Here is a 27,045-nt window from a genome sequence, read left to right as displayed (position 1 = left end):
GGTTGGGGGGTTGTTTTTGTTTTGGGGGGTTTTGGAGGGGTGGATCTTTTATTTTAAAATTTTTAAAGATTTTATTTATTTGACAGAAAGAGAGAGAACACAAGCAGATGGAGCAGCAGGTAAAGGGAGGGAGAAGCAGACTCCTCACTGAGCAAGGAGCCCAACACAGGGCTCCAACCCAGGACCCTGGAATCATGACCTGACCTGAAGGCAGACGCTTAATTAACAGAGCCACCAGGCACCCCAGAGTGGATCTTTTTATGCATATGATATGTAAAAAGACAGGAAAATATAACCAATAATAAAAGGAAGAAATAAGCATTAGAATCAGACTATAGGTAATTCTGACATTGGAAATGGTAGATAAATCTTAAAATAACTATTGTAAATAGTTTAATAAAATAAAGGAAAATATGAACAAAATGAAGGAAAAGAAGGAGAATTTCAACAATGAATTGGGTTCTATAGGAAAGAACCAAATGAGTAGTTGAGAACTAAAAAAAAAATACAAAATTAAGAATTAAGGTGGCTCTGTGGCGCAATGGATAGCACATTGGACTTCTAGTGACAAAATTAAGAATTAACTGAATGGATTTAATAGCCAGCTGCATAGAGAAGAAAACAGGATTAATGAATTGGAAGGCAGGTCAGCAGAAAATATCCAAACTGGAATGCAGAAATTGAAAAAAAAAAAAAATAACATGGAGAGAATAGAATAGAGAGATATAGGGGACAGAGTCAAATGATCTAACATACATGTAATTGGAACCTCACAATGGGAGGAGAGAGAGAATGGGCAAAAGCACTACTGAATAGATAATGTTTGACAACTTTTCAAAACTGATGAAAAATACCAACCCAAGGGTTGAAAAAGATCAGTGAACTCTAAGCAGGATGAACACAAATAAAACCACACTAAGGCACATCATAGCCTAACTGCTGAAAACCAAAAGCAGTCAGAGAAAAAAGAAAAATTACCTTCAAAGTATCAACTTATGGGGTGTCTGGTGGCTCAGCTGGCTAAACCGTAGACTCTTGATTTCAACTCAGGTCATGATCTCAGGAGATCAAGCACCGTGACAGGCTCTGCACTCAGAATGGAGTCTGCTTGAGATTCTCCTCTCTCCTCTCTCCCTCTGCCCCCCAACCCCACTCACACTCTCTCTTTAAAAAAAAAAAAAAAAAGTATCATCTTACAATTGACTTTTCAAGAGAAAACACAGAAATCAGAGATGATGTGAAAATCTTTTTTTTTTTTTAAATACTGAAGGAAAATAAGCCTCAAGCTGATAATTCTATGCTCAATAAAATAATCTTAACATTATAGGGCAAAATAAAGATGTTTTCAGGTAAATAAAAGCTTAAAGAATTAATCACTATCAGGGATGCCTGGGTGGCTTAGTCAGTTAAGCAATTGACTTTTTTTTAAAGATTTTATTTATTTATTTAAGAGAGAGAATGTGAGCAAGGGAAGAAGCAGAGGGGGAAGGGGAAGGACAAGCAGACTCTGCACTGAGCACTGAGCCCCACATGGGGCTTGGTACCAGGACCCTGAGATAATAATCTGAGCCAAGGGGATCCCTGGGTGGCGCAGCGGTTTGGCGCCTGCCTTTGGCCCAGGGCGCGATCCCGGAAACCCGGGATCGAGTCCCACATCGGGCTCCCGGTGCATGGAGCCTGCTTCTCCCTCTGCCTGTGTCTCTGCCTCTCTCTCTCTCTCTGTGACTATCATAAATAAATAAAAAAAAATTTAAAAAAAATAATAATCTGAGCCAAAACCAGGAGTTGATCACTCAATCAGCTGAGCCACCCAGGCACCTCAAGTGTCCAGCTCTTGATTTTGGCTCAAGTCATGATCTCAGGGTCATGGGATTGAGTCTCACATCGGGCTCCACACTCAGCAGGGAGTTTGCTCAAGATTCTCTCTCTCCCTCTGCCCTTATTCTCTCTCTCTCTCTTTCAAAATAAATATTTTTTTAAAGAATTAATCACTAGCAGACCCACTCTAAAAGAAAAAATAAAGGAAGTTCTTCAGACTGAAGGAAAATGATTGCAGATAGAACCCTAGTATTTCAGGCAGCCTGGGTGGCTCAGTGGTTTAGCGCTGCCTTTGGTCCAGGGCATGATCCTGGGGACCTGAGATGGAGTCCCACATCGGGCTCCCTGCATGGAGCCTGCTATTCCCTCTGCCTGTGTCTCTACACCTCTCTCTCTCTGTCTCTCATGAATAAATGAATAAAATCTTAAAAAAAAAGAACCCTAGTATTTCAGGAAGGAATGAAGAGCATCAGAAAAATGGTAAATATGGGTAAATACAAAAAAGAAACAGGCTGCTTACAGTAACATTAACAAAAATGATTTGTGGGAATACATAATACATGTAGAAGTAAAATATATCCTAGCAATAGCATAAACAGTGAGAAGAAGAAAGTAAGATTCTTGCACAAGCATCAGATAAGGAGTGCATATTACAATCTCTAGGATAACCACTAAAGAATAATATCAAAACATACAGTTAAAAAGCAAATAGAGGAATTAAACAAGATAATTGTTCTAAATATTTGATTAATCCAAAAGAAGGCAGAAAAGGAGGAATAAAGGAACAAAGAACAGAAAAAAATATCAAGATGACAGACTTCAACTGTATAAGTGATTTCATTAATATTTGAATGGACTAAATATCCAATTAAAAGGCAAAGATTGTCAAGATGAAAAAAATAAGACTCAATACAATGTCGTTCAAAAGAGTCACATTTAAATATAAGGATGGAGATAGGTTGAAAAGTCATGTTGGCAAAGGGTACAAACTTTCAATTAGAAGATGAATTAAGTTCTGGGGAATCTAATGTACAGCATGGTGACTACAGTTAACAATACTAGATTTCATACTTGAAATTTGCTGAGAGAGTAGATATTAAGCATTCTCACCACCAAAAAACAAACAAACCAGTGACTTATGTAAGGTGATAGACATATTAATTATCTTGATTGTAGTAATCATTTCACAATGTACGCATATACCAAATCATCAGGTCATATACTTAAAATGTCAGTGTACATGGTCTTTTTTTCTGTTTCTATTACTATGTCTTCATAGTCACTACTCTTTTCTTCTGTAGTATCTAATCTGCTATTAATCCTATCTAGTGTATTTTTATCTCAGATATTATTGTTTTTAATTTCTAATTTATTTGGGTCTTTTTACATATATTCAGTTCTCTCTTTAACATGCTACATTTTCTTCTACCTTTTGTAACATATTATGAAATATAATCATAATATTTATATACATTATAGATTATATTATATCTATTTCTACTATATTACATATAATTTATAATATTACAAATGTACTTATACAGTATATAATATTATATATAATTATATGTGTATGGTATATATAGAGTATATACTAATATATTATGTTGTAAAGTATACCTCAGGGATTACTATTCTTTGCTGCCTAGTATCTGTTGTCTGGAAACTGTTACATATATTTTGTTAGTGCTTTTAGTTGTCTTAAGTGGGAACATAGGGGCACCTGGGTGGCTTAGTGGTTGAGCATCTGCCTTTGGCTCAAGTCGTGATCCCCGGGGCCCTGGGATCAAGTCCCACATCAGACTCCCCACAGGGAGCCTGCTTCTCCCTCTTCTATGTCTCGGTCTCTCTGTGTCTCTCATGAATAAATAAAATCTTTTTAAAAAATGGGAATGTAAATCCAGTCCCCGTTACTCTGTCATGTTTGGAACCAAAAGAAATGATAGGCAATAGAAACAGACCCAGAAGAGAACCAGGTGTTAGAAATATCAAAATTTTAAAATAACTTTGATCAAAATGTTCAAGAACATAAAGTATAAAATGAGGAATTTCATCATAGAATAGGAATAAATTAAAAATGAGGAATTTCATCATAGAACAGGACTAATTTAAAAATAGTCAATAAGTTTTTGAAGAGCTGAAAATGCAAGGAAACCTAAGTGAAAATTCAGAAAGGAATAAGCCTTTGATAAGAGACAAGAGACCAAGGCTGCTTTCAACCCTGACAGAATAATGAGAGGAGTATGAACCCTCCATGAAGAGAGGAAACCAGATGAGTCATTCATGAACTTTTAACTGCCTTCCATGACATGACAGATTATAATACAGGATGTTCCAGCCACAGGGCAAGTCTGCAGCTACCCACCAATCCTTCCGTCAGGTCTCCACAGGGTACATGGTGGCAGTACAATGAAAGTTGCTGGCCAGCGGATCGCCAAGATAGGCCATGCAAGTACTAAGTGTAAGAACACATAAGATGCTTTTTATATGATGGCTATATGGGTATATGATTACTTTCTGAAAACTCACCAAGCTGAACCCTTTCGGTTTGTGTGCTTTTCTTTATGTATAACTCAACAAGCAAGTTTATTTTTGAAAAGAAAAATGAGTGTGCCTCCTCAGATATAGGATTTGCAAAAATATACACAGGCAAATGATTTTGGGTGCGTGAGTGGGTGGAGAGACAGTTGATGGATAAATGGACAGACTATTGAATGGACAATTGGAAAGACTCACATCCTGTTTGAGCAAAGAAAGTAGCTGTGTTCTGAAACCCTACCCCACAAGATATAATGTTTATGCCAGCTTATGTTCTAACAGGGACAGGGGCATGATGGGCCATGTGGCATGGCTGAGCTTCAGCAGGACCCATACCAATGGTGTCACCGGAGAGTTTCCAAGCCTTGACGTCACAATCGTGGCCAGCACTGATAATCAGCTGGAAGCTATCCACATACAGGATGTCTGCCACACTATCCAAATGGCCCTTCCAGGCATTCAGAAGCTTGGGGGGAACCAGGGAAATGGTCTGGCCAGCCATGACCTACAGGGGACAGCACAGGAGAACTACTTACACCAAGACACAGGTTCATCAGAGGGCACCCAGGACTGGAGGCAGCAGAGCCTTCTGGAAGGTTCTAGTTCTAGACATGTTCCCACATTAACTTAAGTAAGTCCTGGCACTTCTCTGGCACTCACTGGCTCCTTTGGTATAATCATTTTTTAAAAAGCATTTGTTTATTGCTATGTTGTTTACCAACTGCATCTATACAGATTATTCCATTTGAACATCATAACAACCTTATGGGATGTGTATGAGTCTCACCATTTCACAGACAAGAAAAGTGAGCCCAAAGCCACATAGCTAGAAAGTGGTGAGGCTAGGACAAGAACCAGGTCTTCTTCTAAAGTTATTCAGCTGGGCACTGGGAATAGAACAGGGTGAGCAAGGGAGTGATAGATCACATTACACTATGAAAGGATGAACTCTACTTAACTGGAAAATGAGTAAAAATAACCAGGACTATTTTAAATAAAACAGTATTGAAAGGAGTTGTATTTTACCATACTCAAGTATGTTAAGAAACAATATAACAACTTTAAACAGAGCAATGGGAGATAATAGAAAAAAAGCTTGGAAACCAACAGACATTTATATAAAAAACATTGGTATGTAAGAGTGGCAGGAAAACCTGTGGTAATAGAGAGATGACTCATAAACAGTGCTGGAATATCTGATAAACTATCAAGAGAAACTTAAATCATTGTTGTGTTTCTTAAAAATAAAGAAACACTAGGGTGCCTGGCTGGCTCATTTGGCAGAACATGTGACTCTTGATTTCAGGGTCTGGAGTTCGAGCCCCATGTTGGGCATGGAGCCTCCTTTGTTTAATCTTATTTATTTATTTATTATTTATTTATTTATTATTTATTTATTTATTTATTTATTTATTTATTGGAGTTCAATTTGCTAACATATACCATAACACCCAGTGCTCATCCCATCAAGTGCCCCCCTCAGTGCCTGTCACCCAGTCACCCACACCCCCCGCCCACCTCCCTTTCCACCACCCCTTGTTCATTTCCCAGAGTTAGAAGTCTCTCATGTTCTGTCTCCCTCTCTGGTATTTCCCACTCATTTTCTCTCCTTTCCCCTTTATTCCCTTTCACTATTTTTTATATTCCCCAAATGAATGAGACCATATAATTTTTGTCCTTCTCTGATTGACTTATTTCATTCAGCATAATACCCTCCAGTATAAAAAAAAATTTTACTTAAAAAAAAAACAACTAAAGAAACACTAAAAGGGTCAAAGAATTCTTTTTAACGAAATGTAAAACATCTAAAAGAAAATGTGAATGAACATTTAGCTTACCTCTTAATAAGAAAGTGAGAGAAATGGGAAATACCACAATGGGAAGAAAAATTGACACAAAATAAAGTTGCAATTTCAAAATAGTCATAAATAAAATTAAAAGGCAAATGACCTGTTGGGGGGCAATATCGGCAATACATATGATAATTTAATATTTTAAATATGTTTTAAAGTGATCATACATTACTTACAAAAGATAGTTATGACAAAAGAAAAATAGGCAGAGTACATGAAGAGATCATTCACAAAACTATACATGGCCAATAAAATAAGATGTCAACATCACTAATAAGCAAAGATATCTTCATTAAAATCAAAGGAAATAATTTGCATCTAAAAATCAGCCAAAAGTTTTTTTTCACTTCAAATATTTATCTATTTAATGCCTTCTATAAGCAAGGCATTCTATCAACCCCAGGAACCCCCACTCAGATGAATACTGCTAATAATAAATATTTTATCCTGGCAAGGATAAAGCAAAATATTAGAAGTGCAAAACTCTATAAGCTTCCTGGAGTGCAGTTTTGCAGTATACATTAAAGGCCTTGGAAAGATTTATATTGTTTTACATACTATTTCCATGAGACAAGTTACCAGACATGCAGATAAAGAACTACAAACAACAACAACAAAAAGATTTGTAGGGGAAAAAAGTGCTCTATCATTTTTACAGCTTTTAAACACAGCTTTATTGCAATATAAGTCACATACAATTTACCCACTTACAGTGCTCACTTCAGTGGTTTTTCGTATATTCATAGAGTTTGCAACCACCACCATGATCAATTTTACACGATTTCATCACCCCACAGTTGGTGTAAATGGTATCAGACAATATGCGGTCTTTTGTGACTGGCTTCTTTCACTTAGCATGTTTTCAAGGTATATCATGTTGTAGCCTGTATCAGTACTTCATTACTTTATTCCATTCATCCATTGTGAACATGTGGTAGTTTTCACTTCTTGGCTATTCCAATGAATGCTGCTATAAGCATCTGTATATAAGATTTTGTGTGGACATATCTTCATTTCTCTTGGTTGTATGTTTAGAGGTGAAATTGCTGGGTCATGCGGTAACTCTACGTTTAACTTTAACTGTTAAACTGTTTTCCAAAGCGGCTGTAGCACCGTGTCCTTACCAGCAATGTACGAGAGTTCCAATTTACCCACATCTTAGCCAACATTTATTATCTACAAACATTCTAATGAGTTCACACTCATGGGATCTCATTATGGTTTTGATATGAATTTCCCTAATGGCTAGTGATGTTCAGCATCTTTTCATATACTTATTGGGATTTGCATATCTTCTTGAAGAAATGTCTATGTAGATCCTTTGCCCGTTTTTTTTTTTTTTAAGATTTATTTATTTATTCATTCAGAGAGAGCGAGAAAGAGGCACAGGCAGAGGGAGAAGCAGGCCCCATGCCGGAAGCCCGATGCGGGACTCCATCCCGGGTCTCCAGGATCACACCTCAGGCTGCAGGCGGCACTAAACCGCTGCGCCACCGGGGCTGCCCCTTTTGCCCATTTTTAATTGGGTTATTTGTCTTTTTATGGTCGATGTGTAAGAATTCTTTGAATAGTCTGGATACTAGTCCCCTATCACACATATGATTTGCAAATGTTTTCTCCCATTCTATATGTCATCTTTTCCCTTTCTTAATGGAATCTTTTGCAGGCTGAAAGTTTTTAAATTTGACAAAATTCAATTTATTTGTTCCTTTTGTTGCTTGTGGTTTTGGTGTCATACTTAAGAAATACTGCCTAACTCAGAGTCATGCAAATTTCTCCCTATGCTTCCTTCTAAGAGTTTTATAATTTTAACTCTTCCATTTAGGTCCATGACCACTGAAGTTAATTTTTGTGTATGCTATAAGATATGTTTTTCTCTGTGTTATATGTTCATTCTTTTGATGTGGATATTCAGTTTTCCCAGCATCATTTGTTTAAAAGGACTATTCTTCCCTTCATTTGATTTGGCACCTTTATCAAAAATCAATTGACCAGAAATGTGAGAGTTATTTTTCCACTCCTAATTGTATTTCATTGACCTAACAACAGTGTTTTGAAGTTTTCACAGTACAAATTTTACATGACTTTTGTAAATTCATTCCTAAATAATTTTTTGATGCTATTGTAAGCTGGATGCCTTTTATTTCATTTTCTTGCCAAATTCACCTTCCAGTAAAACATTAGTAATAGTGGCAAGGGCAGACATCCTTGTCTTGTTCCTGATCTTAGGAGGAAAGAGTTTAATCTTTCATCATTAAGTATGATAGTAGCTGTTTTTTGCAGGTGGAATTTGGCAAGTTGAGAAAGTTTCCTTTTACTCCTTGTTTTTTTTTTTTTTTAAGATTTTATTTATTTATTCACGAGAGACACACACACAGAGAGAGGGAGGCACAGACCCACACAGGCAGAGGGATAAGCAGACTCCACGCAGGGAGCCCGACGCGGGACTCGATCCCCGGTCACACCCCGGGCTGAAGGCGGCACTAAACCACTAAGCCACTGGGGCTGCCCCCTTCTACTCCTTGTTAATTGAATGTTTTTATCAGGAAAGGATGTTGGATTTTGTCAAGTGCTATTTCTGCATCTATCAAGATGATTGTGTCTTTTATTCTTTATTCATGTAATAAAATGTGTTACATTAATTGATTTGGGGTATTAAATCAACCTTGCATTCTTGGGAAGTCTCACTTGGTCAAGATGTGTAATCCTTTTCATATGTTGCTGGATTCAATTTGCTAGTATTTTATTGATGATATTTGCATCTATATTAATAAGAGATGTAGTTTTATTTTCTTGTGATGTCCTTGTCTTGTTAGAGAATCAAGATAATATTGGCCTCTTGGAAAACTCTGGCAAGACTTCTTAAAGAATTGACAATGATTCCGCTTTAATTACTTGGTAGAATTCACCAATACAACCATCTGTACCTGGGCTTTTCTTTGTGGAAAGTTTTATTACTAATTCAATCTCTTTATAGACAATATTCAAATTTTCAATTTCTTTAGATTTTCTATTTCTCTTTGAGCGCACTCTGGTAGTTCATATCTTTCTAAGAATTAATCCATTTTCTGACAACTTTTTTGCTAATAAAAAATTTAAAACTGTTCTAATGTCCGACAATAAGTTAAATAAATGATTGTACCTCTCTAAAGTGAAATATGACTTAACCATTAGAAAGTCTGATTTTAAGAATGTTTGATAATTCTAGAAGAATTATCTAGAATTAGATAGGATTAGAATTAGATTCTAGAATCTAGAATTAACTAGAAGAAATTCTAGTTACATACAATATAATCCAAATATGTTTAAAATATATTCTAACATGGTCAGGAGCACAAGTTCTTGAGTTTACTTGGGTTTACTCCCAGGTCCAGCACTGACAGTCATGTGAACTTACCCAGGTCTTCAGTTTTATCTTCCTTATCTGAAAAGTAACAACTCCCTCACAGAGCTATTATGGAGAGTCAGTGAGAGAATACATGAAAGTACTTATCACAATTCTTGAGACACAGTAAGCAATAAATAAATGACACTTCTTGCTGTTACTAAAATGATTGCATTAATATTACAGATGCCTCATATATTGAACCTATGAGTGACTGGTTGCCAACAGATTTGAATGCAGTGAAATTTCCTTCTTACTAAAACCAGACCAGACATAATATCTTTGTGCAGAGATTCAAAAGGCACATAAGACTGTAAGATGGCTTTCAAAACTGCAAACACATACAACTCTCTGACCTAGAAATCTCACTTCCAGGAGTTTATCCTTCAGACATATTTTTCACGCATATGAAATAACATGCACTACTCACTTTCATTTAAGAACAAAAGATTGAAAACAACCTCAGTTTCCCTTCAAAGGGAATTATATAATTAATATATCCTATGGCTTATTACACAGCTATAGAGAATAGTGTAATCATATGCAAAGATTTCCAAGATACATTATGGAATAAGAAAAGCAAGATGAGTACCAGTGCATATGACCTGCTACCATTACATAAAAATAAGGAGGAAAGGACTTTCTGCACTTCTGTTTGCATAAATAAATACTGGAGGAATAACAAAAAATCAATAGAAGTGAAACAAGAACTATTTTGGGGGGTCGGGCAGAAGCAAGAGTAAGTGTTCTCACTATAAGCCTTTTTGCATCTCCTGAGTTTTAAAATCTTCATCGATATATAATATACATACAGAAAAATGCCAGAGTAAATTTTTACAAACTGAACACAACTGCATGACCAGACCCAGATTATGCAACAGAGCATCGTCAGTCCACAAAGCCCCCCACCTGACTCCTTCCAGCTACTCCATGCCCCACACAAAAATAATCATTTCTAATAGGGTACGTCTGTTTTATCTGTTTTTTGTATTTTATATAGATGGAACTATAAAACTTACAATATGTCTTCTGTCTTCTTTCACTTATATTGTTCAAATAATAACCCACTTTGTAATAAGTTGCAAATAATTCATTTCTAATGCTGGATATTGTTCCATACAGTATGTACAGTGCAATTTATTTTTTCAGTTTCCACTGATGGGCATGTGGGTTGTTGCAAATGTAGAGTTATTACAAATGGTAATTCTATCAAATGTTCTTATTCATTATCTTTCAGAGCAGAGGCTTCTCTTAGGTATAAACCTAAAAGTGGAATTGATGGATCATAGTGTAGACATATATTCAGGTCTAGCAGTTACTGCCCAACAGTTCCCCAAAAGGATTATGCCAATCTACATTCCTGCCAGCAGTGGAAATTCCAGTTGATCCTTGCCAACATTTGGTATTGCCTATGTTTTTAGTCTTAGTCATTCTGGTGGGTGTGTAGTGGTATCACACTATGGTCTTAATTTGCATTTTCCTGATAACCAAGGAAAAGGTGCTCGACTTCATTCGTTATTAGGGAAATATTAAGTGATTTTTGGACTACGTAAATATATTACCTACTCAACAAAATATATATGTATTTTCATTATTTTTTAAAGGATTTTATTTTTTAAGTAATCTCTACACCTAATGTGAGGCTCAAACTCACCACCCTGAGATCAAGAGTCACATGCTGTACTGACTAAGCCAGCCAGGTATCCCAAATATTTTCTTTATTTTAAAAAGAATTCATGACCTCAGGACCCTCATTGGAAAAATTAAAGCCCACGGAAGGGGTGGCTAGGGATACATGGCTACATGTGTGTGTGTATTCACGTGGGTATATTTGGTGTGTGTATACTTGTGTTTTACTGGTTAATGGTGACTTCTGGCTAAAAGCTTTTCTACATCAACCAGACTACCTTGAACAGGAAACATGAAAGACTCAGAACCTCAGGGAGAGAACCTTGGCCCCAGCTCAATAGTGTGGCTCCAATTCCCCTGGTAATCTTCCTACCTCCTTCTCCTTCAAGGGGATGTAGTGTGGCAGGTTGATCTGGACCTGCTCAGGAATTAAGAATTGGAACTTGTTTGTCCCTCTGGGTTGAAGTGGTATCTTGTCGGTGAACATGCAATAATCCTCGATGTCCCAAATCTAGGCATAAAGTGGGGGTTAGTGGCCCAACGCCCCATGACCCCAACACCAACTCACACTGTGGGCCCCTCCCACTCTATTTCTCTTCACTCTGAGGTGTGAACATTCACACCTCTGAAATACCCAGATGCTCAGGGTCAGAAGGGGCCCTGGGCATCTCCTAGGCCAGACCCCTTTGTGGGCATGCAGAGAGGATATGACAAGACACTCTAGCCTCACGTCTCACCACGACGCATGAAGTCAGCTCCTGAGACACCTAATTGCAGAGATGCACAGCTGGGGGTGAGGGGTTGCAGGAAGAGAACAATTTTGCAGGGGACCCACTGGGAGAGGCTTGTTGGAGGGCCCTTTGGAGCCATGTCCTCACTCATTTCCTGGGCTCACCAGAGCAGAAGATGACTTCTACTGTCCACTGTTGTATGAATGAAACCAGTACCCAGGGAAGTAGGGACTAGGCTGGCGCCACATGCAGCAAAGATGTGGCCACAGTTTGGCTGGTGCCAGCCCCTCAATCTCAAACCAGTTCTTCCTCACCTTGATGTGCCCTTTACAATCTCCTGTGACAAGGATCAAGTCTTTCTCATCCGTGGCCATGGCACCCACACCCACATCCCCCTGGTTTTTGAAGTCCACAGGGAACTTCCCCAACAGGCCTCCGCTCCCGTGGATGGACCAGGCATAGATGTAGCCATCGATGCAGCTGCTCAGCAGGGCAGCTATGTGTGGCAGGCGAGGCCTGGTCTGCAGGAAGATTATCTGTGGGAAAGAAGCAGGCCCACTCAGCAGTGCTGTGAGCTGGGACTCGCCCTGGCCACTGTCATGTGGTGCCGAGGGCCCTGGGTAGGTCACCACCCCCTCCCAGTTCCGCACTTTCCTAGATGCCCGGTGAGAATGCTGACCATCTACCACTCTTCCTTCTTAGCTGAAACCAAGGAATGCTCTGGTGCACTATGAGCTTCATGAGCACAAGGATTTGTGTCTTTTTTTGTTCATTATTTTATCCTCAGTAACTGTAATGGCGCCTGACATGTGGTACATGATCAGTGAATGTTTATTGAAAAAAGACATACAAGGGGTACCTGGGTGGCTTAGTTGGTTAAGTGGCCTCATGATATTGGCTCAGGTCATGATCTCAGGATCTTGAGATTGAGCTCTGAGTCAGGCTCCATGATCAGCGGGGAATCCACTTGAGGCTCTCCCCTTCTGCCCCATTCCTGCTATGTCAGAAATTACAGTGTGGTTTGGGGTGCCTGAGTGGTGCAGCGGGCTAAGCAACCAATTCTTGGTTTTGGCTCAGGTTGTGATCTCACAGTGTCATAATCTCAATGTTGTAAAATCAAGACCCACTTTGGGCTCTGTGCTCAGCAAGGAGTCTGCTTCAGACTCTCTCTGTTCCTCTCTCCCTGCTTGCTCGTTCTCTCCTAAACAAATAAAGCTTAAAAAAATTACAGTGTGGTGGCTTATGTGTTCCAAAACACTTCACCTACAACAAAAACTCTTGATTATCCCTCTATCATCATACATGTCCAAAACAAAATTAACCTGCTTCCTGTTGGCCCAGGTGCCAGGGCCACAGAACCAGGAGTCTCTAAACCAAAGACAAAGGGCAGGCATTTCCCCACTTTATGCAAGTATACTTGCATGCAGTGCAAAATGTGGATAGCACAGACAGATGAGAAGAAATTAAAATCATCCACAGAATCCCAATACCCAGAAATAATCTCCATGAAGATTTTAATGCATTGTCTATAAAGACTTTTATCACTTTAAAATTATGAAATACACAGAAGGGGAAGTAAGTGAGAGGATAGGGTAACTAGGTGAAGGGCACTAAGGAGGGCACAAGATGAGATGAGCACTGGGTGTTATATGTTGGCAAACTGAATTTAAATAAAAAATTTTTTAAATTATGAAATATACATGCAAGAATAGACAAAAATACTCATGGAAGAAGAGAGATCCCAGAAACAGATTATAGAAGACTCTAATACTATATAAGAATGATAGACTCTCAAGTCAGTGGAGAAAAGAGAAACTACGCCATAAATGGCATTTGAAAAACTGGCTATTAATTTAGAAAAAAATTTTTGGATTCATACATCACGCCATACACAAAACTACTCAGATGGGACAGAAAGATGACTCAATAGAGACACAATTATAAATGTCCAGGAGAGGGGGTACCTGGGTGGCTCAGTGGTTGAGCATCTGCCTCTTGGCTCAGGCATGATCTCAGGACCCTGGGATAAAGTCCCATATCGGGCTCCCCGCAGGGAGCCTGCTTCTCCCTCTGCCTATGTCTGCTTCTCTGTGTCTCTCATGAGTAAATAAATAAAATCTTTTTAAAAGTATCCAGGAGAGGGACGCCTGGGTGGCTCAGCGGTTAAGCGTCTGCCTTCTGGCTCAGGGCGTGATGCTGGAGTCCTGGGGATCGAGTCCCACATCGGGCTCCCCGCGTGGAGCCTGCTTCTCCCTCTGCCTATGTCTCTGTTTCTCTGTGTGTGTGTGTCTCTCATGAATAAATAAATAAAATCTTTTTTTAAAAAAAGTATCCAGGAGAAAATATAACAAACTTTTCTGTGATCTTGAGATAAACAATGACTTTTTCTAGTGTCACAAAGGAAAATAATAAAGAAAGCTAGATAAAAACTAAAACCTCAGTGTGATAGCACAAAGGCAGATGAGGTAAAAGTATCTGCAAATATACAACAGGCAAAAAAAAAAAATATATATATATACACACACACACACACACACACACACACACAACAAGCAAAGGATTCATTTCCAAAGCATTTAAGGAGCTCTAGGAAATTAATGTGAAAAACAACGGACAAAGGATATGAGTGAATGTTTAATTTATTGAAAAAATACAAACGTCTAGGGGCACCTGGGTGGCTCAGTTGGTTAAATGTCCGACTCTTGATTTCGGCTCAGGTTATGATCTCAGGGTCATGGGATCAAGCCCCGGGGTGGGTTCTGTGCTCGGCATGGAGTCTGCTTAAAACTCTCTTGGGACGCCTGGGTGGCTCAGCGGTTGGGCATCTGCCTTCAGCCCAGGGCGTGATCCTGGAGACCCAGGATCAAGTCCCACATCGGGCTCCCTGCATGGATCCTGCTTCTCCCTCTGTCTGTCTCTGCCTCTGTGTGTGTGTGTGTGTGTGTCTCATGAATAAATAAATAAAATCTTTAAAAAAAAAAAAACCACTCTCTCTCTCTGCCTCCCCTTTTGCCCCTGCCCCCCACACTCATGCACATGCCCACACTCTCTGAAAGAAGGAAGGAAGGAAGGAAGGAAGGAAGGAAGGAAGGAAGGAAGGAAGGAAGGAAGGAAGGAAGAAAGAAAGAAAAGATAAATGTCTAACAAACATATAGAAAGCTCAGTATTACAAATAAAGAGATATTTTTTAGAAAAATTTCTACCTACCAGACTGGCAGAAATTAAGAAAAGGCTAGTATCCATTACTGACTTAGTGTAAGGACAAAGGTAGATGCACACACTATTGGAGGGAGGGCAGTTCATCACGGCCTTCTTAGAGACCAAATTGGCTTCATCCATCAAAATATAAATTGTGCTCATTTGGTGATCCATCAATCCCACTTCTGGAAAATCTAGCATAACTGCATAGACAAATCTATGAGGATCTCAGTTGCACCATTGTTTATAATAGCAAAAAACTAAGAACAAGTTAAATGTCTATCATTTGGGCATTCATTAAATAAGTCATGGCAAATCCAAAGAAAAGTACTGAAGCCGGGGGTAGGCTGCCAGTGAAGTTCATAAAGCTTAAGGCAAAACTCAAGCTCAAGTTCAAAGCCCTTCCAAGGGAGGGATTAGCAACATGTGATGACTGTTATAATTGTCAGCTATAAGTTTTAGAATTGTCATTTCTTTTCTCATTCTAAATAAATTTTCACCTTTGTATCGAGTTTTTTATTCATAATTTTGTGTTATTTTTCATAAGGTATGCCTACCAAGTTATGCAAGTTTTAGGTTCAAAAAAGCAAAGATTGGCCCTCTGTATAAAGCCATTAATAAGAATGGAGTAGATAGATTTATAAGTACAGAGAGGAAAAGTTGTCCGCTCTACACTGCTAGGTTTAAAAAATAAAAAAGCAAATAGCTGGATTGTAGTCTCAAATGTTCTCAATCTTGTTTAAAAACCAAAACCACAGGCAGCCCGGGTGGCTCAGAGGTTTAGCGCTGCCTTTGGCCCTGGGGTGTGATCCTGGAGACCAGGGATCGAGTCCCGCGTCGGGCTGCCTGCATGGAGCCTGCTTCTCCCTCTGCCTGTGTCTGTGCCTCTCTATCTCTCTGTGTCTCTCATGAATAAGTAAATAAAATCTTAAAAAAAAAAAACCCATACACACCTGTGTGTATATATAGCAAATAAGCATATAAAAATAAATCTCAAACAGGCACACTTAATTTTTTATTGTAATCATTATTTATCATTTTTATTTTTATTTTTTTAAATATTTATTTATTTATGATAGACATAAAGAGAGAGAGAGAGAGAGAGGCAGAGACACAGGAGGAGGGAGAGGCAGGCTCCATGCCGGGAGCCCGACGTGGGACTCCATCCCGGGACTCCAGGATCGCGCCCTGGGCCAAAGGCAGGCGCTAAACTGCTGAGCCACCCAGGGATCCCCTATTTATCATTTTTAAAGATAATTTTGGGGATCCCTGGGTGGCACAGCGGTTTGGCGCCTGCCTTTGGCCCAGGGCGCGATCCTGGAGACCCGGGATCGAATCCCACGTCGGGCTCCCAGTGCATGGAGCCTGCTTCTCCCTCTGCCTGTGTCTCTGCCTCTCTCTCTCTCTCTCTCTCTCTATCATAAATAAATAAAAATTTTTAAAAAAAGATAATTTTGTCATAAGGTGACTCCAGATCATTAAGTATTCTCATAAAATGTGATTCCTCATACCAACACAGGATTCACCAAAATGATGTGCCACCAAGATCTCCCATTTCTGAATTGGGGAAAGTTGAGGCTTCCTTCCCAATCCTTCCTGCACCACCCCTGGGACAGCTTGAACAGGCAGACTGAAGGTACATGATGGCCAGAGACTGCTGCAGGCTCAGAGAGGGCCATGGGTCTGCAGGAGGACATAGTCAGGGCTGTGGCCAGTGTCTGGAGTGGACACAGTAGGATGCCCTGCCCTGGGCAGGACTGAGCAGGATCCGTGGGGTTGGAAGGCAGGTAAGCAACACTATTCTTTTTGTGCTCTGCACGTGGCCCCGGAGACTTTGAAGAGAGTCTCCTGCCCAATTTGGAAAGAGCTTCTGGATTGAGGTTGGTGTTCCAGCCTCACCCATCCCAGGGGTCCCAGACAGCTCTCAATAGCAGGGCAACTAAAGGTCTACCTGGGACCCCTGCAGAAGAAGCTCAAGCTACACCTGGGCTGGGCTTCATGCCTCTAGGAGGGGTTTGCTACTCCCCACCCATCTCGTCCCTCACTGCAAAGGAGAGGGTCAAGGACTGGGCCTTTATCTACAGACCATAAGAGACACAGCTGCACCTGGATCTATGTCCTTATCTCCCTCCAAGGGCCAGACAGAAATGGTTGCAGGAAGCCTGCCAGGTAAAACTCCCCATTTTACCCCGTCCACCTGACTTTCATCCACTAGGGAAAGGCTTGGACCAAGCGGGACCCTCTCCAGGGCACCATCCTGAGACATTCCACTCTGTCTGCCACCCAATTCCCCAGAGGGAAAGGACTTTGCTGTTTCAGAAACAGTGGAGGTACAAGACAGAGCACTTAGAAGCCAGGAAGCAAGGTCAACATCAGATGTGGACCAGCCTTGCACAGGACATGTGCACACACACAAACCACAGTGCCTGAAATTTCACCAATAGACATTCAGCCCTTTGCATGCAATCTCCAAAGATTCTTGTCAAGGTTCATGACACAAATCATATTACACACAGATTGGGGCACTAGGTGGCTCAGTGGTTGAGCATCTGCCTTTGGCTCAGGGTGTAATCCTGGGGTCCTGGGATCAAGTCCCACATCAGGCTTACCATGGGGAGCCTGCTTCTCCCTCTGCCTATGTCTCTGCCTCTCTCTCTCTCTCTCTGTGTCTCTCATGAATAAATAAATAAAATCTTTAGAAATATGTATATTACACACAGATCACCAGTCCAGATAAAAAGCCCAAGGAATTCCCAATGGTAGCAGGACAAAGAGTCAAGGACACAGACTTTGAAAACCAACAGATCTGGAATCAGGCCTTGGCTCAATTATTTTCTGACAATGAGAATCTTGCACAAGTCACTTCACCTCATTGAGCCCCAGTCTCTATCTATAAAATGGGAATAGTAATAATACGTACCCACCAGGGCTGTTTGAGAAAGAAAAATAATTCATGTAAATGTTTAAGCTATAAAGGATCCAATGTTGCTATAAAGGCAGAGCCTATAAATCTACCCCTCTAGCAGAAACAGTGGGCCAGCCTGGACAGGTCAGGCATAGCATATACCAAAATGCCATGTAGCTAGTAAAAGAGAGGCCAGGGCTCCACAGATACTGCAGGAAGAGATGTCATGAGGTGTCGATGAAAAAGAGCAACCTGCAGAGTAGCGTATAAATAAGAGGATACTATTTGGCTAAAAAATATTTATAGGAACACATATATTTTCATATATGTATGTACTTGTGTATGCACAGAAAGGCATCTATGAGGATACCACATGCCTTAAAACTAGTTACCCCTGGAGATTGAGGAAGAAGGCAAGTCATTCTTTTATTTTATACACTCCTGTAAGGCTTGAAGTTTTCAGTTTTAATGAAGGACATGTACCATATTCTAATTAGAGAGAGAGAGAGAAGTGCTCTTTATTGAACATTTCAAATAAGCTCTCCTGTGAGGCCTTTGCACCCGCTGCTCCCTCTGCCTGCTTCACCATCCTTCCAAATAACTAGAGCTTCAAACTCTGAAAATGCCACCTCCTCTGTGAAGCCCTCCCTGACCACCCTATGCAAACAGCCACACCTCTCCATCTCCCTTGCCATCCTCCCTACTCTAGCCTCAGTTTTCTGGATCTCCACTGTATTTACTCACCCATGACCTACCGTTTATTTTACTTGCTGGTTAATTGTCTCACCCCAACTAGAAGTCAGCTCCATGAGGGCACAGGTTTTTGTTTCTTTTATTCCCTGCTGCCACCCCCAGAGCCTGGCATGTGGTAAACACTCAATGAATAACTGTCTGTGCCCTGATGGGACTAGGTCACAGCCAAAGGTCAGACTTTGAGTCATCTACTTTGGTCAGACTCAGAGGCTGAAAGGGATAGGATCTTTTGAGCAATTGTTTCCAGGAATCCATCCTTTCAGTGCACTTACAAAAGTGCACAGAAGCATATATACAAGGACATTCAATGCAGAGCTGCTCATCAAAGTTAATTGGAATTAACCTACATGTCTATCAAGAGAAGGCTGGCTTAATCGTTTGTGACACATTCAAACTACGGGCACTCTGCAATTATTACAAAGAATAAGACAAGTTAACAAAAGAATAAGATGAATCTAAATTACTGATATGAAAACATCTCCATGCCACATAGTTAAATTTCTAAAAAGTACATGGTAGGACATAACTATAATTTCATATCACTGGTCTAAAAATAAAAAGGATAAAGGCAAACCCAGTTCACCAATCCACTAGAAGTGACTGTGGCTGCTACTGTTTTATTGGGTGGGGTGGGGTGAATGAGACATGTTTAGGACCTTTATATTTTGCTTTATACACATTTCTTTTATTTTCTTTTTTTTAACCAACTAGTGTTACTACTTTGAAATTTTTTTTTCTTTTAAGGCTTTTTTTTTTTTTAAGTAATCTCTACATCTCATGTGAGACTCGAACTAACAACCCGAGATCAAAAATTGCATGCTCTACCAACTGAGCCAGGCAGGCACCCCAAGGCAGTTTCTAAAAGAGACAGAAGTACGTTCAGAATCTGGAGGACAGACAGTCCAACCACTCACAGCTCTCCACTCCACCACTGCAGGACCCAGCTCTGCAGGGCACTGCTCCCCTATTCCTAGGTCCCCAGTGTCCTAGAGCTGGGAAAGGGGGCAGTCCTGCCACACCCTGACACAACTATGATGTGTATTTTCACTAGGCCCCTGGTAGGGACTTAGGGAACCCAAGTAGTCTCTGAATTACTGTTATCTTTGTGGATAAAAACTAGAAGGGACCTTAGTGATGACTTCATCTAGTGGTGACAACACAGTGTGGGGCACCCAGGGTCAGTGAGGGGAAAGGTGCAAGAGGGAGAACAGAGATGACCCAATCCCTACTCACATGCTGTACAAAACACCCTACTAGAGCTCAGAAGGGCATTTTAATAGTGGGTTCTGGCAATGCTGTTTCTCCTACTTCCCAGTCCAGCCCACCAACCAGAAGTGGACTCTTGACAGCCCTCCATGCACACCCAAGGAGCTTCCCCACACCCCCACCACAGCAGCCCTCAAGCCAGAATCCTGAATGGTACCTTCACCTCCACTACGCCTCTCCAGGTCCTGGGGAGAATCAGGCTGGCCCCCTAGGCTTGTCGGCCCTGCCCTTCCCAGCCCAACCCGACTGTTCATGCCCAGCTCACAGACCAGACCCTGCCTACACGTGGCTCACCTTCTCCACCGATGTGTTGGATTGCAGTAGTATCTTCTTCTGGAATTCCCCTCTTTTCCTTTGAGCGTCTCTGATGATGGACTGTTTGCCATGGGGCATTCTTAACAGCTTGGGGCTTTGTGAACTGACATGTTTCTGGAAAGAAAAATGGGCCTCCCAGATCATCATGGTGAGGGAGTGTCTCCCTACCCTGTGGGGGAACAGAGACCAGAGGCAGATGCTGGAAGTACAGCCAGCCCAGCCCTCCTCAGTAGATCCACTGCCCTGCAAAAGGCCCAGCCAAGTATGTAAAGGATTCTGCAGTAAAGACACTCCAGCGCTGGGGAGTCTCCATTTTAAGTAACCAGAAGCTTCCATTCTCAGGGTAGAGACTTGAGTTTGCCTTTAGAGTACACCCCCACCCCAGCCTTGTCCTGGAAGAGACCGCTGGTCAAAGGAGAGGGTTAGGGTTGCTCTAGAAGATGTTAGTGCAGTGGTGCAGCCCCGATACTCCAGAGGTGCTCCGAGCATCCTGTAGTAGTGTAGTGTGAGCACCTTAGAGTAGAACCTGCTGGAGCAGGCCACGTGGGCTCCAGGTCTACTCTGCCTACTCCTGACAAGTGTCATGTGTTGGTGGAAGGGTGTGGGGGGCAGGGGAGGGAACTCTCTTTCAAACCTCAGTTTCCAGGAATGGGAATCAGGCTTCAAGGGCTGAAGCAGTCTGATGGGCTCCCCTGGCCCCACACAAGAGATATTGTACTCACTGCAGAAGCCAAATCCCCCTCTCTCCCTACCCCCTCACAATGGGATCATCAGTCAAGGCTGCCCCAGCATTAATCCTGGGGCAGAGATGAGAGGTCAGAGGGAAAGGGAAGTAGTTTGCCTCTACTTGGGCCTCAGACCCCTGAAGCCTGGTTTCCAGAGAGATGAGGCTCAGCGGCAGAAGTAGGCAGGCCCCAGTGGCTCATCTGCGCCAAGTCACACCTGCTGGGAGACTGAAAAAGTAGCCCCAGCAACTAGCCTATGGTTGATTCCAGGTTCTTTGGGTGGTCTGCCCTCCAGGTCTGGCCCCTGAGCTTGTAAATACTGCAGTCTGGTACTGGCCATGCTCTAAGAAAGGAGCATGCCCAGGCTTGAGGCAGCAGAGTGGGGTGCATATGGTGAATCTAACCAGGGAGGTGGCCTGCCTCACTGCAAGGCTCAAAGCAAGTTGATGAACCCTCCATCAACTGCTCCATATAAGGACACAAACACACAATAGGCACACAGGTAGCTAGCAAATGAGGGTAGTCACCTGCCTCACCTCCGCTCCCACCTGCGGGGGCATGGGCTTTTCTGGCTCCTTGTCTCTGGGGCGCTTCATCACTGGGGGAGCTGACATCAGGTTCCGTTGCAGGTTGGCATTGGCTACAGCCCTGGCTCTGGGGCCCAGGGGCTGCGTTGATGGTTTGTACGCCCACTCCTTATGTTTCACACAAAGCTTGCTGGACTGGAGGCTCTCAGCCAGGGAGTTGTCCACTTCTTGGATCTATGCCAGGGAGACAACCACCCCTGTGACACTGTAATGTCCCAGAGAGAAATGCAGGGCCTCCTCAGCCCAGTAAGGGCCCTCCAGGTGCCCCAGGGCTTGCTCCCTAGAAACCGAGTACCCTTACAGTCATCAAACAGGAGCTCATAACCCTGTCCCGGGGCCAACCATGAATGCCCTGAGTACCCACAGGCAGATACTATTCTCATGAGGGACTAGGTCTCTCCATCTGTAAAATGGACAATGGTTTCCAAATATTTGTGAGGTCATTTTTAATCTTAAGGGAAGTTCCGAAGTATAAAATAGGTAAAAAGCCCAACTACTCTAGGGGAAGCTGCTACAGTAGCCTCTGAGCATCTCTCCCCAACATGTTTGGAAAGTCACTGGATGAGGTGACCCTGAAGGCCCCTTCCAGCTTTCATCTGCAAAGATAGCATAATTCAGAGATAGTGTGGGTTTCCTAGATCCCTCCCATGAGCTCAGTGAGCCCGGATTAACAGTATGAGTAAGATAGGAACCGCCTTCAAGGAGAGACAGAGGAACACGACCAGCAGCACAGCCTCTGCAGTCAGATTGCCTGGGTCTGGACCTATCACTTCTTAGCTGTGCAACCTCAGGCAAGATGCTTAACCTCCCTGTGCCTCAGTTTCCTTGTCTGTCAAACAAGAATAATTATAGAAACTAGCACCCAACTATCTAGCTTCCAACTGCCTCCAAAGTCATCACGTGCCCTCCCCTTCCCAGGAATGCTTCCTGCCCGCCCTAGGCCCTCCAGCTGATTCTCACCCATAGCCGAGACAGACCATACCTTCTTGGGCAGCAAAGGCCAGGGGCTCTTAGAAGCATTGAAATTGAGGATGGGCTTGAACAGGTTGATGTTCCAGAAGAGAATATCTCCATTGTAGGAAGAGGTCCCAAGGAACTGGTTTTGGTACTTGGCCATGCTCAGAACATCTTCCTTGTGGAAGCTCTGCCATTGGTAGCACAGGAGGACTGGCTTGGTCTTATGGAGCCTACAGAGGGCCAGAACGGGGAGGGCAGGGAACTTGGCCTTCAGTGCTCCACAGGAAGGAAACACCAAGGCCTTTTGATTCTGGGAGGCAACTTGGGAGAAGGCAGTCAGGTTGAAGCTCTGCCCCACTGACCTCATTTACTAAGCGCCTACTATGTGCCAACTACAAAGGCTCTGTCCCAGGGACTTTATATAAACTAATCTTCCAGAATTGCCCTGTTCAGACATCTGAGTAAGGATTAAAGGAGAGAAGCCATGGCCCTAACAAAGCCCTCTAAAAAGGAAGAGGCCTTGCACATTCTGTTCCCTCTGCCTAGAATGTCCCTCCTACCCCAAGCCCTTTGCTGCTTCACTGAGAAGATCCCACTCCACCCACTACATCCTCAGATGAGCCTTTCCGGACTGCCCCGAGACTAAATCAGATTTCCATCCCCTCCCCATAGAAAGTTGTACGTTTTTTTCCCCACAGCACTCAAAAGACTTTATCATCGGGATGCACTGGTGGCTCAGTGGTTGAGCATATACCTTCAGCTCAGGGCATGATCCCAGGGTCCTGGGATCGAGTTCTGCATCAGGTCCCCCACAGAGACTGCTTCTCCCCCTGCCTATATCTCTGCCTCTCTCTCTCTGTCTCTCATGAATAAATAAATAAAATCTTTTTTAAAAAAGACTTTATCATCATAAATGAAGTCATTTGATTAGCATCTGCCTCCCCCTAGGAGGATAGAAACCCCATCATTCTTGTTTATACCCATCTCCAGCACATAGCACAAAATCTAGAACATGGTAGCCTCACGGACTGATGAAGGAATGGATGGGTAAGCAGATGAAGCACTGAATGTTATTCACCATGAATTTCTTGCTTGGTCTTCCAACCACTAGGGGAGCTAGGAATGGAGGACCCCATGTGAAGTAGAGAACAGTCAGCTGCCCTTGCTACTCACATGAAACAGGTGATTCTCTTACTCCATCCAGTCACGTAGAACACTTTGTTCATATGGACAATCCCGCTAATCTAGTGAAGATGAAAGAAAACAGAGCCCTAAGGCACCTCAGAGGAAATGGCTCTGGGTCCCGCATGTCTTCCTAATCATACCAAGCAAGAAGTCAAACCTCTCCATAATGATAAGAGTTCCCTAGAAGCGATACCACCATATATTTTTCAGAATGTGCTCACAATATCCCATTTGATAGACTTGGAGGAGGAAGAGAGGGTAGGTATCCATGTCCACTTAATATGCAGATACCTACTGACCTAGAAGGTCAAATAACTAAGTGATAGGACCTGGACCAGTACTCAGATCCCTAGCAACTTGGCCAAGGGCTCCTTTGGAGTTGGTTAAAGGACTTTCATAAGAGTTAGTAAGGGGCTTAGGTCCAAAGTGGAACTATAGGCTTTGCTTTGAGCCACCCCCACAGACACACATCCCTATGATGCTCTCAGACATTTCCCAAAAAGGAGTGATTATGTGGTTCACCTGGCCCCACTGCTAGAAATGCCATTCAGGATGGCTCAATGGTTGAGCATCTGCCTTCAGTTCAGGGCATGGTCCCGGGGGTCCTGGTATCATGTCCCGAATTGGGCTGCACGGAGCCTGCTTCTCCCTCTGCCTATGTCTCCACCTCTCTCTGTGTGTCTCTCATGAATAAATAAATAAAATCTTTAAAAAAGAAAAAAAAATCCCATCTGAAGCTCTCATACCCGGGGTAAGGCTTGCTAACAAACTGAAAGGACAAGAGTAGCTAGCACTCATCCTTAATAAAGCCAGGCACTGTTGGCTATCTTCACTTTATAGGGGAGAACACAAAGGCTCAGGAAAGCCTGAAGCCAAGCAGTGTATGGTCACAGCCTTCAAGGGAGGCCTAGAGCCTTGAGAGCTGTGCCTCACTTCTCACACAGCACCCCTGGCCCCGGCTGACAGACCAGACGGACCTCCAGCTGGTCCGGGTTGGGGAAGGTCAGCAGGCATTCACCCACAGTGTAGTTCCACATCTTTATGGTGCCGTCGCGCAAACCCGTGAGCAGGCACCGCTCGGATTCATCCAGGCACATGGTGGTCAGCTCCACTTGCTGGTCGCCAGTCACAGAGAACTCCATCATCCTCTTGCCTGTCTTGATCTCCCACACACTCACCAAGCTGCTCAGGCAGCCGCTTACCACCTGCGGGGGAGCACACAGCCGGGGCTCCTAGAGTGAGAGCATCCTCACTCCTGATGGTGGCGTCCACCTGTCGTGACTGGAACTAGCCCAGTCCCCCACCTCCCCACCAAGCACTTTGAGGACAGGCATCTGGGGCCTTTCTGCTGCCAGAAGAGCCCTCGAAGACAGGCCTTCCTCGGCTCTTTAGCAGAGGCCAGTGTCAGCTGGCGCAACTCTTTTAGAAGTAACCATATTGGTGAAATCCCCTTTAACTCAGAAATGGCATTTATCAGAATCTCCATAGAAAATAATCTCTACTTCAGAAAAGATATTTACTGAAGCATCATTAATACTGGGGTGGCGGTGACAATAGGAAAGCCACTCATTGTCCCCAAGAAAGAAACTTGAGAACAAGGGAAGGCCACTCCACGTCAGTGCAACAGGAACAGGTGGGCCTATTTCAGACCAACCCTCCTGAGAATAATCTAGAAAAGCTGGGGATTTTAAGTGTTTGAAAGCATCCCAGATCCCTAAGGTATGCAGGATGGTGGTGCCAGGAGCAGGCCTGAGAGAGGAGAGCAGAGAGGTAAATGGCCTCGTGCCACCCCGCAGCAGATACAGCCTGTCCTGCCCAGAGCCCAGGCCAGAAAAGGGGTCCCCATGGAAGTGGGAAGAGGGAAGGGGAGCCCCCTCTGGGACCATACCATGTACTCGGTTGTTCCACCCCACCCAGAGATCTCTACTCAGGACCAGGGTGCCGATCTTCCCTGGACTGGGGCTTTCCTGTTTAATGACATCCAGGAACAGCACCCACACTGAGAATCTCACACCAGCCCTTACCCGGTGCTCCCTCTCACCCTCTGTGTACAGAAGACTGTGTGTCCAGCACTGAGCTGAGGCAGGGGCAGGAGCACACAGGCTCAGAGGAGTAAGGTGATCCTCTGGCCAAGTGGTGGAGCTCCCACCCCACCTCATGCCGCTGACCCCTCTGCAGGGCTGCTTCTCATCCATAGGCCACTGCCCCACACCACCTTCAAAGCTATAAATCCTACCCCCACCCTGCCACTGTGCTGACTGCTCCTTAGATGCAGCTCTGGACACATCGGGAGGTCTGAGTCCTGCCCTATGTCACCCGGCACTCCTGTCAACCTGAGAGACCACCAGCCCCAGCCTACTCACCTGCTTAAAAATCTTGCTGTAGAGAACAGCGCACAGGGGTGTGCTATAAGTTGTGGTCCTCTCCCTTGGTTTCCCAGGCCCCTCAGTCTCCAAGTACCCTTTTAGGATCCCAATCTGTAGGTGAGGAGAGGGGCAGACAGCTGGGCAGTTGGAAGAGCTCGCCCCCAATGACTGGCCCCAGGGGAAAAACTTCCAATAAATTGCAACATCAAGACATCCTGACTGCGCATGGACCTGACCCCAGCGAGGCCTCTTGGTTTGTCAGCCTGCTTACTGATACCTCTCAACCCTACTCCATGGAAATCCAAGGTACCCTCATAACTTCTGGGAAGCTTACAGCCTCAATCTGGTGACCCCTCCTCCAGTGAGCCTTCTCTGACCAAGCCCTGCCTAAAGCTAGGCTAAGGATCTCTGCGCTCTGAGAAGCACCTGACATAAATCTCCATCACAATATGGAGGATTTTCTTCTGACATTCTCTGTTCTTCTTCTACCTCCTAGGTTCCTTGAGGGATGAGGCAATGTCTAATTAATACACTCCCTGCTCCTGCCCAGGAGCAGGGGCTTGCTCCCTCGCACACAGCACTCACTGAAAAGGTGCTACAGATGAGACTGTCTTCATTCTTGTGGAAGTAGACACTGGTGATGGGGCAGTTTCCCAGGGCAAAAAGCTTCCCGGAAAAGGACTGGAGGCATATGTAGTCCTGCATGTCCCACACACGGATATTCTAGGGAAGGTGGTGAGAAACAGGCAAAGAGGCTAAGAGTGGGTGCTCAGGGATGCAGAGGGCACCTGATGCCTTAGGATGTGAGTAGGGCCAGTGGCACCTGGCATAAGA

General features: G+C 43.2%; 1 protein-coding gene across 13 annotated transcripts in view; it reads right to left on the bottom strand.

Annotated features, from left to right (window-relative positions):
- The window catches only part of EFCAB8 (EF-hand calcium binding domain 8), a 69,149-nt gene that overhangs the window by 6,055 nt on the left and 36,049 nt on the right, over positions 1-27,045 (bottom strand). For 6 of the 13 annotated variants that reach the window (XM_025469715.3, XM_025469720.3, XM_025469723.3 and 3 more), the window contains 10 exons: positions 26,797-26,934; positions 26,209-26,322; positions 24,823-25,050; positions 23,834-23,904; positions 22,686-22,890; positions 21,644-21,877; positions 20,371-20,505; positions 12,269-12,490; positions 11,597-11,734; positions 4,693-4,861 (listed from right to left, as the gene is read on the bottom strand). In XM_025469715.3, the coding sequence (XP_025325500.3) occupies positions 4,693-4,861; positions 11,597-11,734; positions 12,269-12,490; positions 20,371-20,505; positions 21,644-21,877; positions 22,686-22,890; positions 23,834-23,904; positions 24,823-25,050; positions 26,209-26,322; positions 26,797-26,934 (1,654 nt within the window). Of the gene's footprint in view, positions 1-4,692; positions 4,862-11,596; positions 11,735-12,268; positions 12,491-20,370; positions 20,561-21,643; positions 21,878-22,685; positions 22,891-23,833; positions 23,905-24,822; positions 25,051-26,208; positions 26,323-26,796; positions 26,935-27,045 lie in introns of all 13 variants that reach the window. The other 7 variants (XM_025469716.3, XM_025469718.3, XM_025469722.3 and 4 more) reach the window with 7 other exon arrangements.

This window comes from Canis lupus, chromosome 24 (assembly GCF_003254725.2).
Source record: "Canis lupus dingo isolate Sandy chromosome 24, ASM325472v2, whole genome shotgun sequence".
Taxonomy (NCBI): domain Eukaryota; kingdom Metazoa; phylum Chordata; class Mammalia; order Carnivora; family Canidae; genus Canis; species Canis lupus.
Note: the sequence above shows the minus strand (reverse complement) of the source record. Positions and strands in the feature narration are given on the sequence as shown.